Source organism: Rhipicephalus microplus, chromosome 5 (genome assembly GCF_043290135.1).
Source record: "Rhipicephalus microplus isolate Deutch F79 chromosome 5, USDA_Rmic, whole genome shotgun sequence".
NCBI classification, from domain to species: Eukaryota; Metazoa; Arthropoda; class Arachnida; order Ixodida; family Ixodidae; genus Rhipicephalus; species Rhipicephalus microplus.
The window spans coordinates 184,810,057-184,824,564 of NC_134704.1; the positions used below are offsets into that span (position 1 = coordinate 184,810,057).

General features: G+C 47.4%; 1 protein-coding gene across 2 annotated transcripts in view; it reads right to left on the bottom strand.

Moving 5' to 3' along the window:
• The window catches only part of LOC119173603 (putative 4-coumarate--CoA ligase 2), a 295,605-nt gene that overhangs the window by 137,134 nt on the left and 143,963 nt on the right, over positions 1–14,508 (bottom strand). For both annotated transcript variants that reach the window (XM_075896290.1, XM_075896289.1), the window contains exon 6: positions 972–1,174. In XM_075896290.1, the coding sequence (XP_075752405.1) occupies positions 972–1,174 (203 nt within the window). The remainder of the gene's footprint in view (positions 1–971; positions 1,175–14,508) is intronic.

The following is a 14,508-nucleotide window of genomic DNA, read 5'->3' on the forward strand; positions in this document are numbered from 1 at the left end:
GATCGGATCTTTTTGGCTCGTTAAAAGTGTGATCTCAGATGAGCTTGGAAAGACCCCAAGTTTCATCAAGCTGGGGTCATTCTGCATAACACCTCGATTGTTTTTCGCTGGAAATAGTGGAAGGTACATTTACAATATGGTACAAAGAAATAGATGGTTCCAAAAAATTATGAAGAATTCAAGGAGAATGCTGTTACGCGCCTTTAGTCACTGCCCGCGACAGTACGCCGCATTACGCTGGCTATTTACAAGTAAATCAAAAAGTAATGCCGACTCAGAGCCGTTAATGCGACAAACCGAGTTGGAACTCCTCGACATAATAGCAACTAGTCTTGTGTAGCGTGAACTCCGAATATACGGCTCCACCTATGTGCGTGCAGTGAGTGATTTACAGCGTCTCGCTATCACTAGACAATTCATCCTTTCGACCTCTTCAATGTGGCAGTCTACCAGTCGAAGCTGCTCTGTCTCAGTATTCCCCCGTGCTGACATGCTATTGTAGTTTAGGGTTTGCTCATATCATTCAAAGGTTTGTTTGTCTCTGTGTATGAAGTCAGTCGAAAACATGTCTGCTACAGTAACTGTCTTCGTATCTTGGGTGTGCAAGTGCATTGCTTCTATGCTTATGTTACCATAGCATTCTCCTTTTGCCTTTGCCTTTTGACTACTTGTTGATGCTTCGAGAGAAGTGCTCAAAAATGCTCACATAGCGACTTATGTGTCCAGTAAAATACGCTAATATACCATTAGTCTATTCGAGCTCAGATTCAGTTTCTTGATCTATCTCCAACATATTCACTGCAGTGTAGCAACAAATATCTGAGTCACGGCCAAAATTGACAATTCGTAAGTTTGCCAGAAGCCTGAAGCACGTATCGAGGCCAATGATGTTACCAAATAGGTTTATTGCGAAGCGAAACGCAATGTGCGGGCACTTTAAAAATAATGCTAACGATGCGAAAAGTACATACTTGGACAGAACTATGTTCGCGACGAAGGAGAAGTGCGTGATCTCGACACCCTTGGGAAGACCCGTGGTGCCGGAGGTGTAGCTGATGCCCGCAATAGTGTTCCGGGGGTCCGCAACGGGCACTTCACGAAATTGCTTTGGGTCCATGTGCACAAAGCCCAGAATTGAAGTGAAGCCGGGAGCCTCACCCAGTACAAAGCGGGCCTGTACATCCAGAATGTAAAAATCGAATATTTAAGTAACTAAACTTGGGGACGTCTCTTAATAAGCGCCTTATTATAAATTATTACCATCATAATATTATTCACGATGGTATTGATCACCAATTTCAGTGACCACACTGATGAAGTGAAAATTCGTTCTTATATTTAAAAATTTGTCAAACGCACTCGGTCACTTAAAGGCAAGTGTGAAAGTGAGCCTTCCGAATCATGTTAAGGAACGTTTTATCGCGCCAAGTGACGGCAACCTTTCACTGACAATGTAATATCGTTGGGCGACCCGTCATCTTCAAGTACTGCCAAAAATCCGACGTGAGAGATCGGCCATGACACAGGTGGCCAAAGCCTAATCAGCAAAAAAAACGTCGCTGATCCTCCTATATAAAGATCAGTATAACACAAGAGCGAAACGTGTCTTCTGAGAGCCAGTGCAGCGCTTACGGAGCATTGTTTCGGCAACAGCAAAGTCACGTTAAAGACGGAAAGCAGCTCGAAAATTGCTGCGCTAACCTCAAGAAGAAAGCACGCACGGAATTAGCATACACAGAACATGTGCGAGCTGACAACTGTCACAGCTAGACACTTAAAGCATGGTGTTCGAATATGAAAAAACGCGCAAAGAACGAGTGCACAAGTATACACAGGACAAGCGCGAACCACAGTCGCAATTCTTGTCCCACTGCGGTGGTTGAATGGATAAGGTATTCGGATGCTGCCTTGCAGGTCACGCGATGAAATCCAGGCTGCAGCGACTGCACTTTTGGTGGGGGCGGAAATGCTGTTCCCCTTTGTGCTCACCTTTGCGTGAACGTTGAAGAACGCCAGGTGGTCAGCCCTCCACTTCGGCGTCTCTAACAATCACAAGGTGGTGTTGGGACGTTAAACCCCCATATATGAAATCAGTAGCAATTCCTGCTGCGTCGTGTGTCAACAGTGCGCTCTTTTTGTAAACTCAGCCGTGGCAGCGCGCACAGTGACCTTCGTCATCTCTCGAATACAAACAAGTCTGATAAGCACGCGTGATGGAGAGACAAAGCTCCATGAAGGCGGCGCTTTGTGGAGGCGACGACCTACACAGTGAGGCAGACGCGAGCCTGTCGCGCCATCTTGCTTCTGATAGCGAAAAATCACTATAGGTTAGAAGCTCTTAGGACTGCCAAACGGTGTATGATGTATATACATAGCTTGCTGTTAGCTCTCCTGAAAAAGTAAGCTCATTGGCGTAGTGCTTAGCACCGCGCGCTGAAAATCGAGAGTTTGCTGGGTTGCGTAGAGAAAAGAATAAATTGAGGAGAGGCCGTTACGTCACATTTTCCGAAGGCGGAAGTAGGGAAGAATAGAGAACTTTTTCTCGCAACGCTGAGCCTACTACAGAGGCTCGCGCATACGCAACGAGCGCCAGTATAAGGCAGGCGATCTGCGCGAGTCGACTTCGGACGCGTTGGATGGTACCAACACCGCCATCTGATACACGAGCTTGAAAAGCTAAAGTTCATGCTTATTGTGAGATAACGTGCTGCGGCACTTGCTGTGAGCTAACGTGCTGCGGATGCCAATCCAGGAGTGCCTGGATGCCAATCACAGTTTCAATACACCCTATGTATTGAATCCAGAATAAAATTGCAGCTTTGCCCTTTTTAAATATTCAGCTGAATTCAAGAGAGCAATGGCGCGAATCGGCCACGGGTGATCGCATCAACAGGCTAATTACTTGTATGGATACAGTATGTTTGGCGTACGGAACATAGAGCATTTGTTTTGCTATTTAGCCAAATGAAGTACCTCTTAATTAATCTTTGTCATGTCTGTCATGATACGTGCACACATGAATTGTTCACAGCAGCACGCGTGTATGTCGGCTGCGACCATGTCGACAAAAACTTGACAAGGATAAGGTTACCACAAGCGAAACGCAAACAGGAAGCGATATTTCAGAGCCCAAATCAGCTTCTGTGTCAGGCACGTCAAATTCTTGACTCGGAGAGCACCGGTGAGAACATTGCTCCACCTTCAGCTTTTCGATAGTTGTGATAGTCGTTCACGAGAACGGCTTACCACCGCCTGTCGCATTAAGTGCTGTATACACGCTGCCTTCTCGCCTTGGAAGTACATGCTTCCTTCGCCGAAGCACGCAACAGCCCATTGCCGAAGGAAAAGCTGCGAAGCTGGAGCGGCAACCAATTTCGGATAAGTCGTCACGATCGAGCTTTCAAAAACTGCTTTCAACCTCAAGCGATATAAATTAAGCTCGGAACCATGAGGACCATCTCTCACTGTTGGTGTCTGACGCACTGCATCATCTTTAAAGTGCAACAGCTGTTTAGAACTGCCCATTTAGAACACCAGCCGGTTATCAAGAACACGGCCATGCAAGTGGTGATGCAGACGGCACGAGACGCCGGCATCCCCTCCTAATCCCACAACCACCCTGAAAAAGCACGTCGGCCGCCGCCACAATTTTCGCTCTGCAGTTCGCATTGCAAGGGCCTCTGCTCAGCTTTCCTTCATTCATGGTGGTTCAATTTCATGTGACATATGCTTGCCTTGTGATTTTAAAAACGATAGTCTTTCTTGGAGACCTTGGACGCAAGAATTTGGTCTGTCTGTCTGTGCACTTGTCTGTTTATCCAGCCTTAACGGCACCCTAAAAGACACTAGAGTGACCAGCCAATACCCCAAGCGGCCGACCCCATCCGCAGTGCCCACAGATATTGCTCAAGGTTCAGTAATTATCAATTGTGCAACTGTCAATTAAAAATCAATTATTGCACAAATTTCAGGCATCATAAACACACGTAATTATTTTGTATGTATATATTGCCATGAAGCGTATTGCGGATAGTGTTGCGCATGCCAATACCGCCGGCACGCCGCCTTATCGTGGTCCAGGATAAGGCGGCGTGCCGGTGGTATCGGCAAGCGCAACACTATCCGCAATACGCTTCGCGGCCAAAACCAACGCGCAACTCCAGCCCACGTGCCACTGATTTTGAAGTATCTATCGACGGCCACCCAGTAACTGCCTTGAATGACACAGGGGCTGACTATTCGGTCATCAGCGGGCCATTGTCAGCACAACTGAAGAAGGTTAAGACAGCTTGGGACGGCCCACAGAACCGCACAGCGGGAGGCCACCTTCTCACCCCATCGGGGCGATGTACTGCAAGGGTGACCTTCGTTGGTCACACATACTTGCGACTTTCTTGATGCTCCCACAGTGCTCCCGTGACGTAATTCTCGGTATGGACTTCTTCACTCAACATCACGCGGTTATTGACCTGGCGTCCAGATCCATCAAACTTTCCTCGGATGAAGTCATAAATTCATAGTCGGCACCACATAATCGCGCAGCCCTTCGTGTGCTCGAGAATGACGTGAGCGTCCCACCCCGATCAATGACCCTAATCCCCGCAACCACTGGTGCTGCCGAAAATGCCCATGGCGTCGTCGAAGAACATACAGCTTTTGCTTGGCCGTGATATCGCAATCGCAAGGGGCATTGCGGACTTTCGGAATGAACAGGGCCCAGTGCTGTAACAAATTTCAGCCAAGAAAACCGTCACCTGGCCAAAGGCACGACCATTGCCTTTCTCGATGAAATCGCGGAAGTCAGTGACACCGTCGCCTTTTCGAATCCAGCGACCATCACCCCACAGACCCACAACTCGCAGCTGTCAGTCGGCATTAACCCTTCCTTGCCTCAATGCAAGCAACAACTGCTCCAGAACCTTCTTCGACGTTATGACGACTGTTTCGCCACTTCTTCACAGGTCCGACCAACGTCTCTGGCAAAGCATCGAATCATAACACAAGAAGACATCCGCCCTCTCCATAAAAGCCCTTATCGTGTGCCGGCACGTGAACGTCAGGCCATCCGAGAGCAAGTTGAGGAAATGTTACACGACGATGTAATTTAGCCATCGAAAAGCCCATGGGCAGCACCAGTCGCCCTTGTCAAAAAAAGACGAAAATCTTTGGTTTTGCGTCGATTACCGTCGGTTGAATAGTGTAACCAAAAAGGACGTGTACCCTTTACCAAGGATCGACGATACCCTAGATTGTCTTAGTGATGCAAGGTGCTTCTGGTCCGTTGATCTGAAGACAGGGTATTTGTAAATTCAGGTTGATGAAGGAGACTGAGAAAAGAACGCCTTCATCACGCCGGATGGATTGTATGAGTTCAAAGTGATGCCATTTGGACTTTGTTTCGCTCCAGCAACCTTCCAGCGTCTAATGGACACAGTACTGGCAGGCCTCAAGTGGAAAATATGTCTTGCATACCTGGACAATGTGGTCGTCTTCGCCTCCAACTTTAGCGACCACTTGAAAAGGCTACGGTCGGTACTGGACGCAATTAAGTCATCAGGGCTGACACTGAAGCATGAAAATTGCCATTTTGCCTATGAAGAACTACGGTTTCTTGGCCATGTTATAAGCAAAGATGGCATAAGACCAGATCCCGAGAAGACAGCCGCTATCGCACAATTTCCTCAGCCGCAAGATAAGAGAGCAGTTCGCCGATTCTTAGGACTGCGCGCCTATTACCGGCGGTTTGTCAAGAACTTCTCACACATATCTGACCTTTGACGCAGCTCACCAAGTCGGACGCCCCTTTTAAATGAAAAGCTGCGGAACGTGAGGCATTCAAAGAACTTCAACAACGTTTACAGTCGCCGCCGGTGCTGGCTCACTTTGGTGAAAATGCCGATACTGAGATACATACGGACGCCAGCAGCATCGGCTTAGGTGCCATTCTCGTTCAGAAGCACAAGGGCTGCGAGTGCGTCATCGCGTATACAAGCCGCTCACTGTCGAAAGCGAAAATGAACTATTCCACATCTGAGAAGAAGTGTCTTGCGATAGTATGGGCCACCTCAAAATTCTGCCCATACTTGTATGGCAGACCCTTCAAGGCCGTAACGGACCATCATGCGTTGTGCTGGTTGGCCAGTTTGAAAGACCCTTCTGGCCGCCTCGGTCGAGGGAGCCTACGGATTCAGGAGTTTGACGTGAAGGTGGTCTACACGTCTGGTCGTAAGCACTTCGACGCAGACTGCCTCACAAGAGCCCCTGTCGGCGCACCACCAAGCCATGAAGACGACGATGCCTTTCTTGGGGCTATCAGCAGCAGCACCTTTGCATTACAGCAGCGCTCAGACCCGATCCTAGAACAGTTGATCAACTACATCGAAGGAAAGGCCTCCGTACCGCCTGCACTGTTCAAGCGTGGAATATCCTCCTTCTGTGTCGTAAACGGGGTGGTCGTTAAAAGAACTTCGCACTGAATAAGGCAGCTTACCTTCTTGTTGTCCCAAACAGCCTCAGAGAAGAAATTTTACAAGCGTTACATGACGAACCCACTGCAGGCCACCTCAGTTTTACACGCACACTCCACAGAATTCAAGAGCGCTACTACTGGCCCCGCCTCTCCTCAGATGTTGCGCGGTACGTCAAGAGTTGCCGTGAATGTCAGCGCTGGAAGAGACCTCCAAGAAAACCAGCTAGATTTCTCAAGCCAATTGAACCCCCGTCGAGACCATTCCAACAAATTGGTATGGACGTGCTTGGACCTATCCCCACGTCAACATCCAGTAACAAGTGGATCATAGTGGCCACTGATTACCTTACCCGATACGCTGAAGCTAAGGCCCTTCCGAACGCCACAGCCGTAGAAGTTGCCAAACTTTTTGTCGAATCAATTCTCCTCCGTCATGACGCACCTAAGGTACTAATAACAGACAGGGGAACGGCGTTTACGGCTGATGTTACTCAGGCAATCTTACATTACAGTCATACAGATCACCGAAGAACAACTGCGTACCATCCGCAGACAAACGGTCTCACGGAACGCTTGAACAAGACCATTGCCGATATGCTCACTATGTACGTGGACACAGAACACAAGACCTGGGACTTAATTCTGCCTTATGTGGTCTTCGCCTACAACACAGCGGTGCAGGAGACCACTAAAATGACACCATTTAATCTCGTCCACGGGAGGGATGCCGTTACTACCCTGGACGCCATGCGGCCTATTGTCATTGATGAAAACAACCTAGATGTGGCCGCCTACCTTAAGCGCGCAGAAGAAGCCCGGCAGCTTGCTCGTCTGCACATAAAAGACCAACAGCAAAACAACGCAAGACGCTACAACCTGCGGAGAAGTGATTTGACATACAGGCCAGGTGACAGAGTCTGGGTTTGGACGTCCGTTCACCGCGTCAGATTAAGTGAAAAACTCATGCGCCGTTATTTCGGCCCATACGAAGTCATCCGTCAAGTGGGTGAAGCGGACTAAGAAGTGGTCCCTGATGGGGCTAGCTCATCCCAACGACGCCGCGCACGACAAGAAGTGGTACACGTCGCCCGTATGAAGCCCTATCATGCGCGCTAGAGACGCTCCCTGTTTGCATCTCTTGTTTTGTTTATGCGTGCGTGATTCCTGCTTATTTGACATTTACCTTCGCACAGGTTGTCCTTTTGTTTTAATTTTATTTTAAACAAAGCATCGTGTCGATGCTCACGTTGAGGAGGGGAGCAATGCCGCGAAGCGTATCGCGGATAGTGTTGCGCATGCCGATACCGCCGGTACGCCGCCTTACCGTGGTCCAGGATGCACCGCGATTCATCTGCGAAGATCGGGGCCCGCACGTCGACCATTCGTTGATAACGAGATAACGCCAGATGCTACGGCGACTGTATCTCGGATGGTGAACGCGCCTTGCAATCCGGTGGGACATTCTGTTCCCCGACGGCCGTCGAACACGCTGTTCGCCACCCGCTAAGCCGATGTGTCTGCTTTCGTTTAGTGGGCGCAAATCCGCCAAATAAGCGGATCTCCGTCTATTTCTATGAGCCTCCCGGTCTTGGGGCTACCCTTACTCTCACGTGACTATTTTACAAGACAAGGCATACATAGGTAATTCTAAGGACCGTAGCGTTCATTACGCTGCGCTGATCATGAAGCACTTGCACGAAAGGCAAGTGTTTCCAACGCTTTGCTAAGACTTTACGGTGGTGGCACCTACCCGTCATATTGCGTTTTACACCTTATTACCTGCAAGACGGGCACGCACGGCGCGCGCGCACTTCGTTCTCGCAGTTCTCGATTTTCTTGCGCAGAACATCGAATAAACGTTTTGCTCACTCTCTTCAGATGCAAGGCTATTGTCTTTCGACGACATTTGCAGTGTAACAAGCTGACACGGGGTCAATTTTATAGACGATAGTCTTTCTTGAGGACCTTCGACGAAAAAATTTCGGTCTGCCTGTCTGTACTTTTGTCTGTTTGTCTGCCCTAACGATACTTCAAGCGGCCCCAAACGACCAACGCTATCTGCAGCGCCCACCAATATTGCTCAAGGTTTAGCGTTCATAGATGTGCGATTGTCAATTGAAAAACAACATTTGCACATATCTCAGACGCCACAACAAAGCTTCAATGTTTTCTATATCCGCCTTTACACTAGAAAAGGCACACACAAGTAACTCTAAGGAATGTAGCGTTTATTCGCGCTGCGCTGATAGCGCAACGCGATGCTCAAAAAGGTGTTTCCATTGCTTTGCTACGACGTCACGGCGGTGACACCTGCGCGTCTCTTTGCGTTCTACACCTTATCCCCTCCGAGACTGGGCTGCACGCCTTTGTTTTTGAAGATAACTGCCAGATGGCACTTGTGTCTAACGTGCCTAGATGCTCTCATTCGCCTCCACCACACGCTCCAAACACTGTAACGCAGCGTCTGCAGAATACCCAAATAGACGTTATTAAGACGATCGAGACCAGGGACTGCTTCGAACGAAGACGGTTTATTAGAAGAAGCGAAGTAGCACGCGCTCGCTCCAGGCAGCAGCCTTCTTTCTTCTTCCGGCGTTTGATGATGATATTTTATAGGCTCCTGCCCGCCCAATTCGAAATGTGATAAGCACTCGCGGGCTATTTGAAACAACCTTCCATTGGGTATAAGTGGTTCACCGATCTTCTTAGAAGCTCATTTTTGTTTGTGCGATGGAGACAAGCTCTTGTTATTCCGTCTCGCCCACGGTAGAGTTTTTCAATCCGGCACATTATCAAAAATGTTCTTGAAGCCTTGTCTTGAACCAACACGATGTCACCCTGTGAGAGTGGTTTTGCTTGCCGTGTCTTGGCTTTGACCGTAGCTCCTATTTACTTGATATACTCTTGATGCCATCTTTTCCACCAAGCGCGCACGTGTTTGCATCTGCGTCTCCATGCGTCTTCAATGTCACCGTTGTACAGTCTTGTTTGTCCGTCTTGAAGCTGTCGCCGTCCACCTATGATGTCTGCCGGCGTTAGTGGCATTGGCTCGTCAGGTTCTCCATATACGTAAGTCAATGGTCGATTGTTGAGTGTTCCTTCAACTTCTGCCACAATAGTGCGTAGCTCCTCTAACCGAAGCTGTGCTTTTCAATATTATTTTTCGCATCGACGTCTTCAAGCTTCTTATGAGGCGCTCGTAAAATCCTCCCCACAATGGCGCGCACTCGGCTATCGTTTTCCATTGAATTTGTTGGCCACTGCAGTAATTCTTTAAGACCTCGTTTTTAATTGTTTCAAGCATACTGTTGATTTCCTTTCCAGCTTTTAAAATGTTTTGGCGTTGTCCGAGTATATTACTGCTTGTATTCCCCGTCGAGCTGTAAATCGTCGGAATGCTTGTAGAAAACTTGACGATGACAAATCGTTGGTAACTTCCAAGTGTACTACTCTTGTTAGCGAGCAGGTAAATATCAGTACATATTGCTTCACAATCTGGTTCTTGTCCTTTGCGTAAAGAGGTCCTGTGAAGTCAACTCCCGTAACTTTGAATGGCTCTGCTTCAGCGACTCTGTCTGCCGGAAGTGGAGGTATGTCTTGAGTCGCCGGTCTGGAGTTATGCCTCTTGCAGACGACACACCTGTTTAGAACTCTTTTTACTGCTTGTCTACCCTGCAATATCCAGAACTTAGTTCGAAGTTGCGCTAGCGTCACTTGAAGTCCTCCGTGTGATACCATTTTTTGCACGTGACGTATTAGCAGTTCTGTGATATGCTCATCCTTTGGAATTACTATTACGTTCTTGTTGAATTCTTGGCGGTAGTGCAATCATCCTTTCTGTCTGATGATTCCATCGTCATCAAGATAGACTTCGTGTCCATTAATTTCAAATGATCGATTGTTTGAATAGGCCTCACCCTTTGTTTGTCTCAGTGATATTTGGGTCTGTCTTATCCAGTATTTCTCTGCATTTGTTAGCTCTTTTCCTGTCAAAGGCCCTTTGTAATTTTCCTTTCTTGTGTTGTTTATGAATCTGAACACCCATGCTGTCACTCTTGTAAGCCGTCCGTATGATGAATACCTTTCGATTTCCAAGATTGGCGTAATTTCGGCTCTTCCCATGCATTGGTGACGTTGTGTTTTATGCTGATCTTCCACGTCTGTATTTGTGCCAATTATGCTTACTAAGTTCCTTTCCAGTGATGTTATCCATTCGGGACCGTTCCACCATAACTTTGACGTTATCAATGTCTTTGCGCTTATTCCTCGTGTAAGTAGGTCAGCAGGGTTGTCGTCACTTTGAAAGAATGACCAGCTTGCTTGAAGTGTTTTTTCCCTTATTTCTGCGATTTTGTTGGCAACAAACGGATCTCTTTTGCTTGTTCCCTTGATCCAGTGCAGCACAATCATCGAGTCCATCCAGCAGTGTATTTCCTGAAACCTTTCGTTGAAGTGACCTTTGATGTAGTCGCATAATCTTGATGCTACCACCGCTGCCATCAGTTCAAGTCGTGCCAACGTCAGCTCTTTAATTAAAGCTACGCGGCTTTTTGCTGTTACCAGCCATCGTGATATACTGCTATCAAGTATGCTGCCGCTCCGTCTGCTAATGGGCTCGCGTCGGCAAATACATGCAGCTTGTATGCTTGTACTGATTTTTTCTTGCTTGGTGTTGTTCCGAACGTTACTCTTGTCATGCGCCATGTTTTCACTTCATTAATTTACCTTCCTTCAGCGTCATGCTTCCACCACAGAAATCTCATTGCATCTCTATCCTCTTCATGTATAGAGATTTGTAGAAATGCCTTTTCAACATCTCCAACTAACGCCACCTTTTCTTTTCGGAAATTAATGAGCAGCGATAGCATGTCCTCATTCAAATTGGGTCCTGCCTCTAGGTTCTCGTTTAAAGACATGCCTTTTCGAAAATGTGATGAGGCGTCAAACACTACTCGAACCTTTGTTGCGGCTCGGTCCTCTCTAATGATCGCATGATGTGACATGTAGTAGCAAAGTGCATTTGGCTGTTCTGATGGCTCTTGGACCTGCTCTGCTACTCCTAATGCCATATACTCTGATATAGCTTTGTCGTAGCGATACAGCATGTCTTCAATTTTTTGCAGCCTTTTAGTCAGTTGCTGTAGTATTTTTATCGCATTTTCGTTGTTGGTTTCCAAGTTTACGTCCTGTTTCCATGGCAAGCTGACTTGATAGCGACCGTTTTGTTGTACAATCTTGTGCTCGAATTCTTCGACCATTTCATTTCCGGTGTTATCCAAACTATTTCTTGTGATCCCCATTGACTCCAGGCTCCAGGACTTCTGTAGCTCTTGCTGGAGTTCTGTCTCCGCAGCTTCGACCTTCAGAACCATGACTGCTTGATTATGTGTTAGTTTTGTCTTGCTTTGCTCTGACGGCCCTTGCAGTACCCATCCCAGTATAGTTTCTACAGCCATCAGTCTGTCCTCGATTCTTTGAGTTCTACCAGTAAAGAATTCCCAATAATAGTCTGAGCCGATCAGTAGTTCTACAGAATCTGTTGCAGTCGTCTTGGTCCTGCGATCAGCCACTTGCATATTTAGCTGTTTCCTTTTATCGCTGAGTTTCTTAGTTGGAGTGGGTATACAACTGTGCGAGATTACGTCGACTTGTAACGCTTCAATCACTGTTGTCGTGCTTGTTTCTCGTGATCCTACCGTCACTTGCACCACGTTCATTAGTTTGACCTTTTCGTCTCCTCCAAACGAACCAATCGTCAGCCTTTCCTGCAACACCTTCGCACCAATTTCTTTCGCTAATCTCGCTTCAATAAATGAACGTTGACTTCCGCTGTCTAATAACAAACGGCAATGTCGGCCACATGTTTCTCCTTCTACGCACGCTACAGCTGTCTGCAAAAGCACAAACTTGTGCTTGATATTTTCGATTGCGTGTAGCGTAGACGTCGTCCCTTCGGCTTGCGCTGTTGAGACCAGCTCTGCCCTTGTTTTCTGCATCACCGTTCTACACACTGACGTGGCATGTCGTCGCTTGCATTGCTTGCATTTTACTTGGGCCTTGCAAATGCGTGCAGTGTGGTTTGGTCGCGTGCATCTGAAGCATGCTCTATTTTCGGTAAGTATAGTTTTCTTTTCATCCATTGGAATGCTCCTACGACAGTTTTCGGTTGCGTGGGCTTTCTGCTTGCAGAATAAGCATGTTCTGTCCGCTGAGCTATAGAAGCTTGAAGTTGTGCGCATCTGTCCGCGGTTCTCTCTTGGTTTTGCAGTTATCCTCTCTAATTCACGTTGTGTTTTTTCATGAAAAGCCGCTTGCTCTCTTAAGAATAACATGAGCCTGTCCAGGTTTTCCTCACACGCTTTTCCCGTTGCGTTGTTTTGCTCGCCGTTTTCTGAAGCTGAGCTGTTTCTCATAGCCTCTTTTGACTTGAACTGCACTGATAATTCTGGTGGAAGTGCTCTTTTCAGTACCGGTAACAACCTCGGCGCATAGCTCTCGGTTTTCCCTTTTAGTGACTTGAGCGCCAATATGTTAACTTGCACTTTCTGTACTAGCCTATTTAAGTCGTCGGTATCTTGAACAGACCTCACTCTCTCCAAACTCAATAGCTCATTCATGTGCATTTCAATGGAATGTTCTCGATTGCCGAACGTTTTCAGCAGTATTTTGATTGCGTCATCATAATTTTCCTCTGCCGAGTACTGAAGTCCTTCAATAGCAGCCGAAGCTTTTCCGGTTATTGATGTTAACAAGTAATTGAACTTCTGTCCCTTGCTCATGTTCGTTCTCAGGTGAACTGCCGACTCGTACTGAGACGAAAAGCGGTTCCACTCCAAAGTTTTTCCCCCAAGCTTTATTATTTCAAGCTTTGGTAGCTTAACTAGTTCCGTTGCTTCTTGTCTTGTACTTGAGGGTGTCACCTGCCTTGTCCTATCGCTTGAATCTGATTGTTCAGGATGTCGAAGTCTGATTTCTATTGCAGATAAGATCGTCGTTAATTTCATGTCGTACTCTATGACGCTTTCGAATTCAGCTTAGGCATTGTCTTCTGTTAGAAACTTTTCCATTTGCTCGTTCGCCCCCTTGAGACTGTCACTTATTGCTTTGATCTGCACCTGTGTTGTAAGCAGCCGCTCCTGGTTAGCTCCATCATTAATTTGCTGCTCAGCTGCGTTAATCAGACGCGTGATCTGGGAGCGAAGCGCTTTCCTTTTTTTCGTTATCACTTCTTTGCTCATATTTAGGCGGTTAACAATGACTGCTTACTTGTCAATCGTCCGTTCTGATGCTCCTACTGTCCACCGTGGTCTCGTCGCTCGATCCAGGTCGATCCTCTGCTCCTCCGCCGTTTTCTTCTCTGCTGCTCCGTGGCAGGTTGACCTTTCTTGCCGGCGAGGAGGTGGTATCCCGGTTCATGGCACCATTATTAAGACGATCGAGACCAGGGACTGCTTCGAACGAAGACGTTTTATTAGAAGAAGCGAAGTAGCACGCGCTCGCTCCAGGCAGCAGTCTTCTTTCTTCTTCTTCCGGCGTTTGATGATGATTCTTTCTAGACGTTTTGTTCACTCTCTCCAGACGCAAGACTATCGTCTTTCGGTGACATTTACAGTGTAACATTTACATTCAGGCCAGTTTTTTTCGGTGTATTCTTTAGCATAAATTTGCCAACACTACGTCCGCGACCAATGTACGTCAGCGGAGGCATGGGGGACACCGGGATAAAACAATTTCGTGGTAAAAGTGCAGGTGCTTCGCGTAAATTGTCGCAATCAGTAAAGTTGCCAAGTGGCAACGAATCATAGAGGTGTAGGCTCCACTAGTTAATTTATATTCACGTATGTCATCGGCTCACAAGGACATGCCTTTGCCTGCACTTCTAATCAAAGAAAGTGGTTCTTAGGTGCACCAGGTAGGTTATGCGCAGCCGCTGGCATGTCTGTGGAGAGCGTGCTAGCAGCCGGTTTTTGCTGTGTGGGGCCACACCTTGAGGCAATTTCGGGTTCTGACGTGGTTTATCAGGGACATGCGTGGTCTAG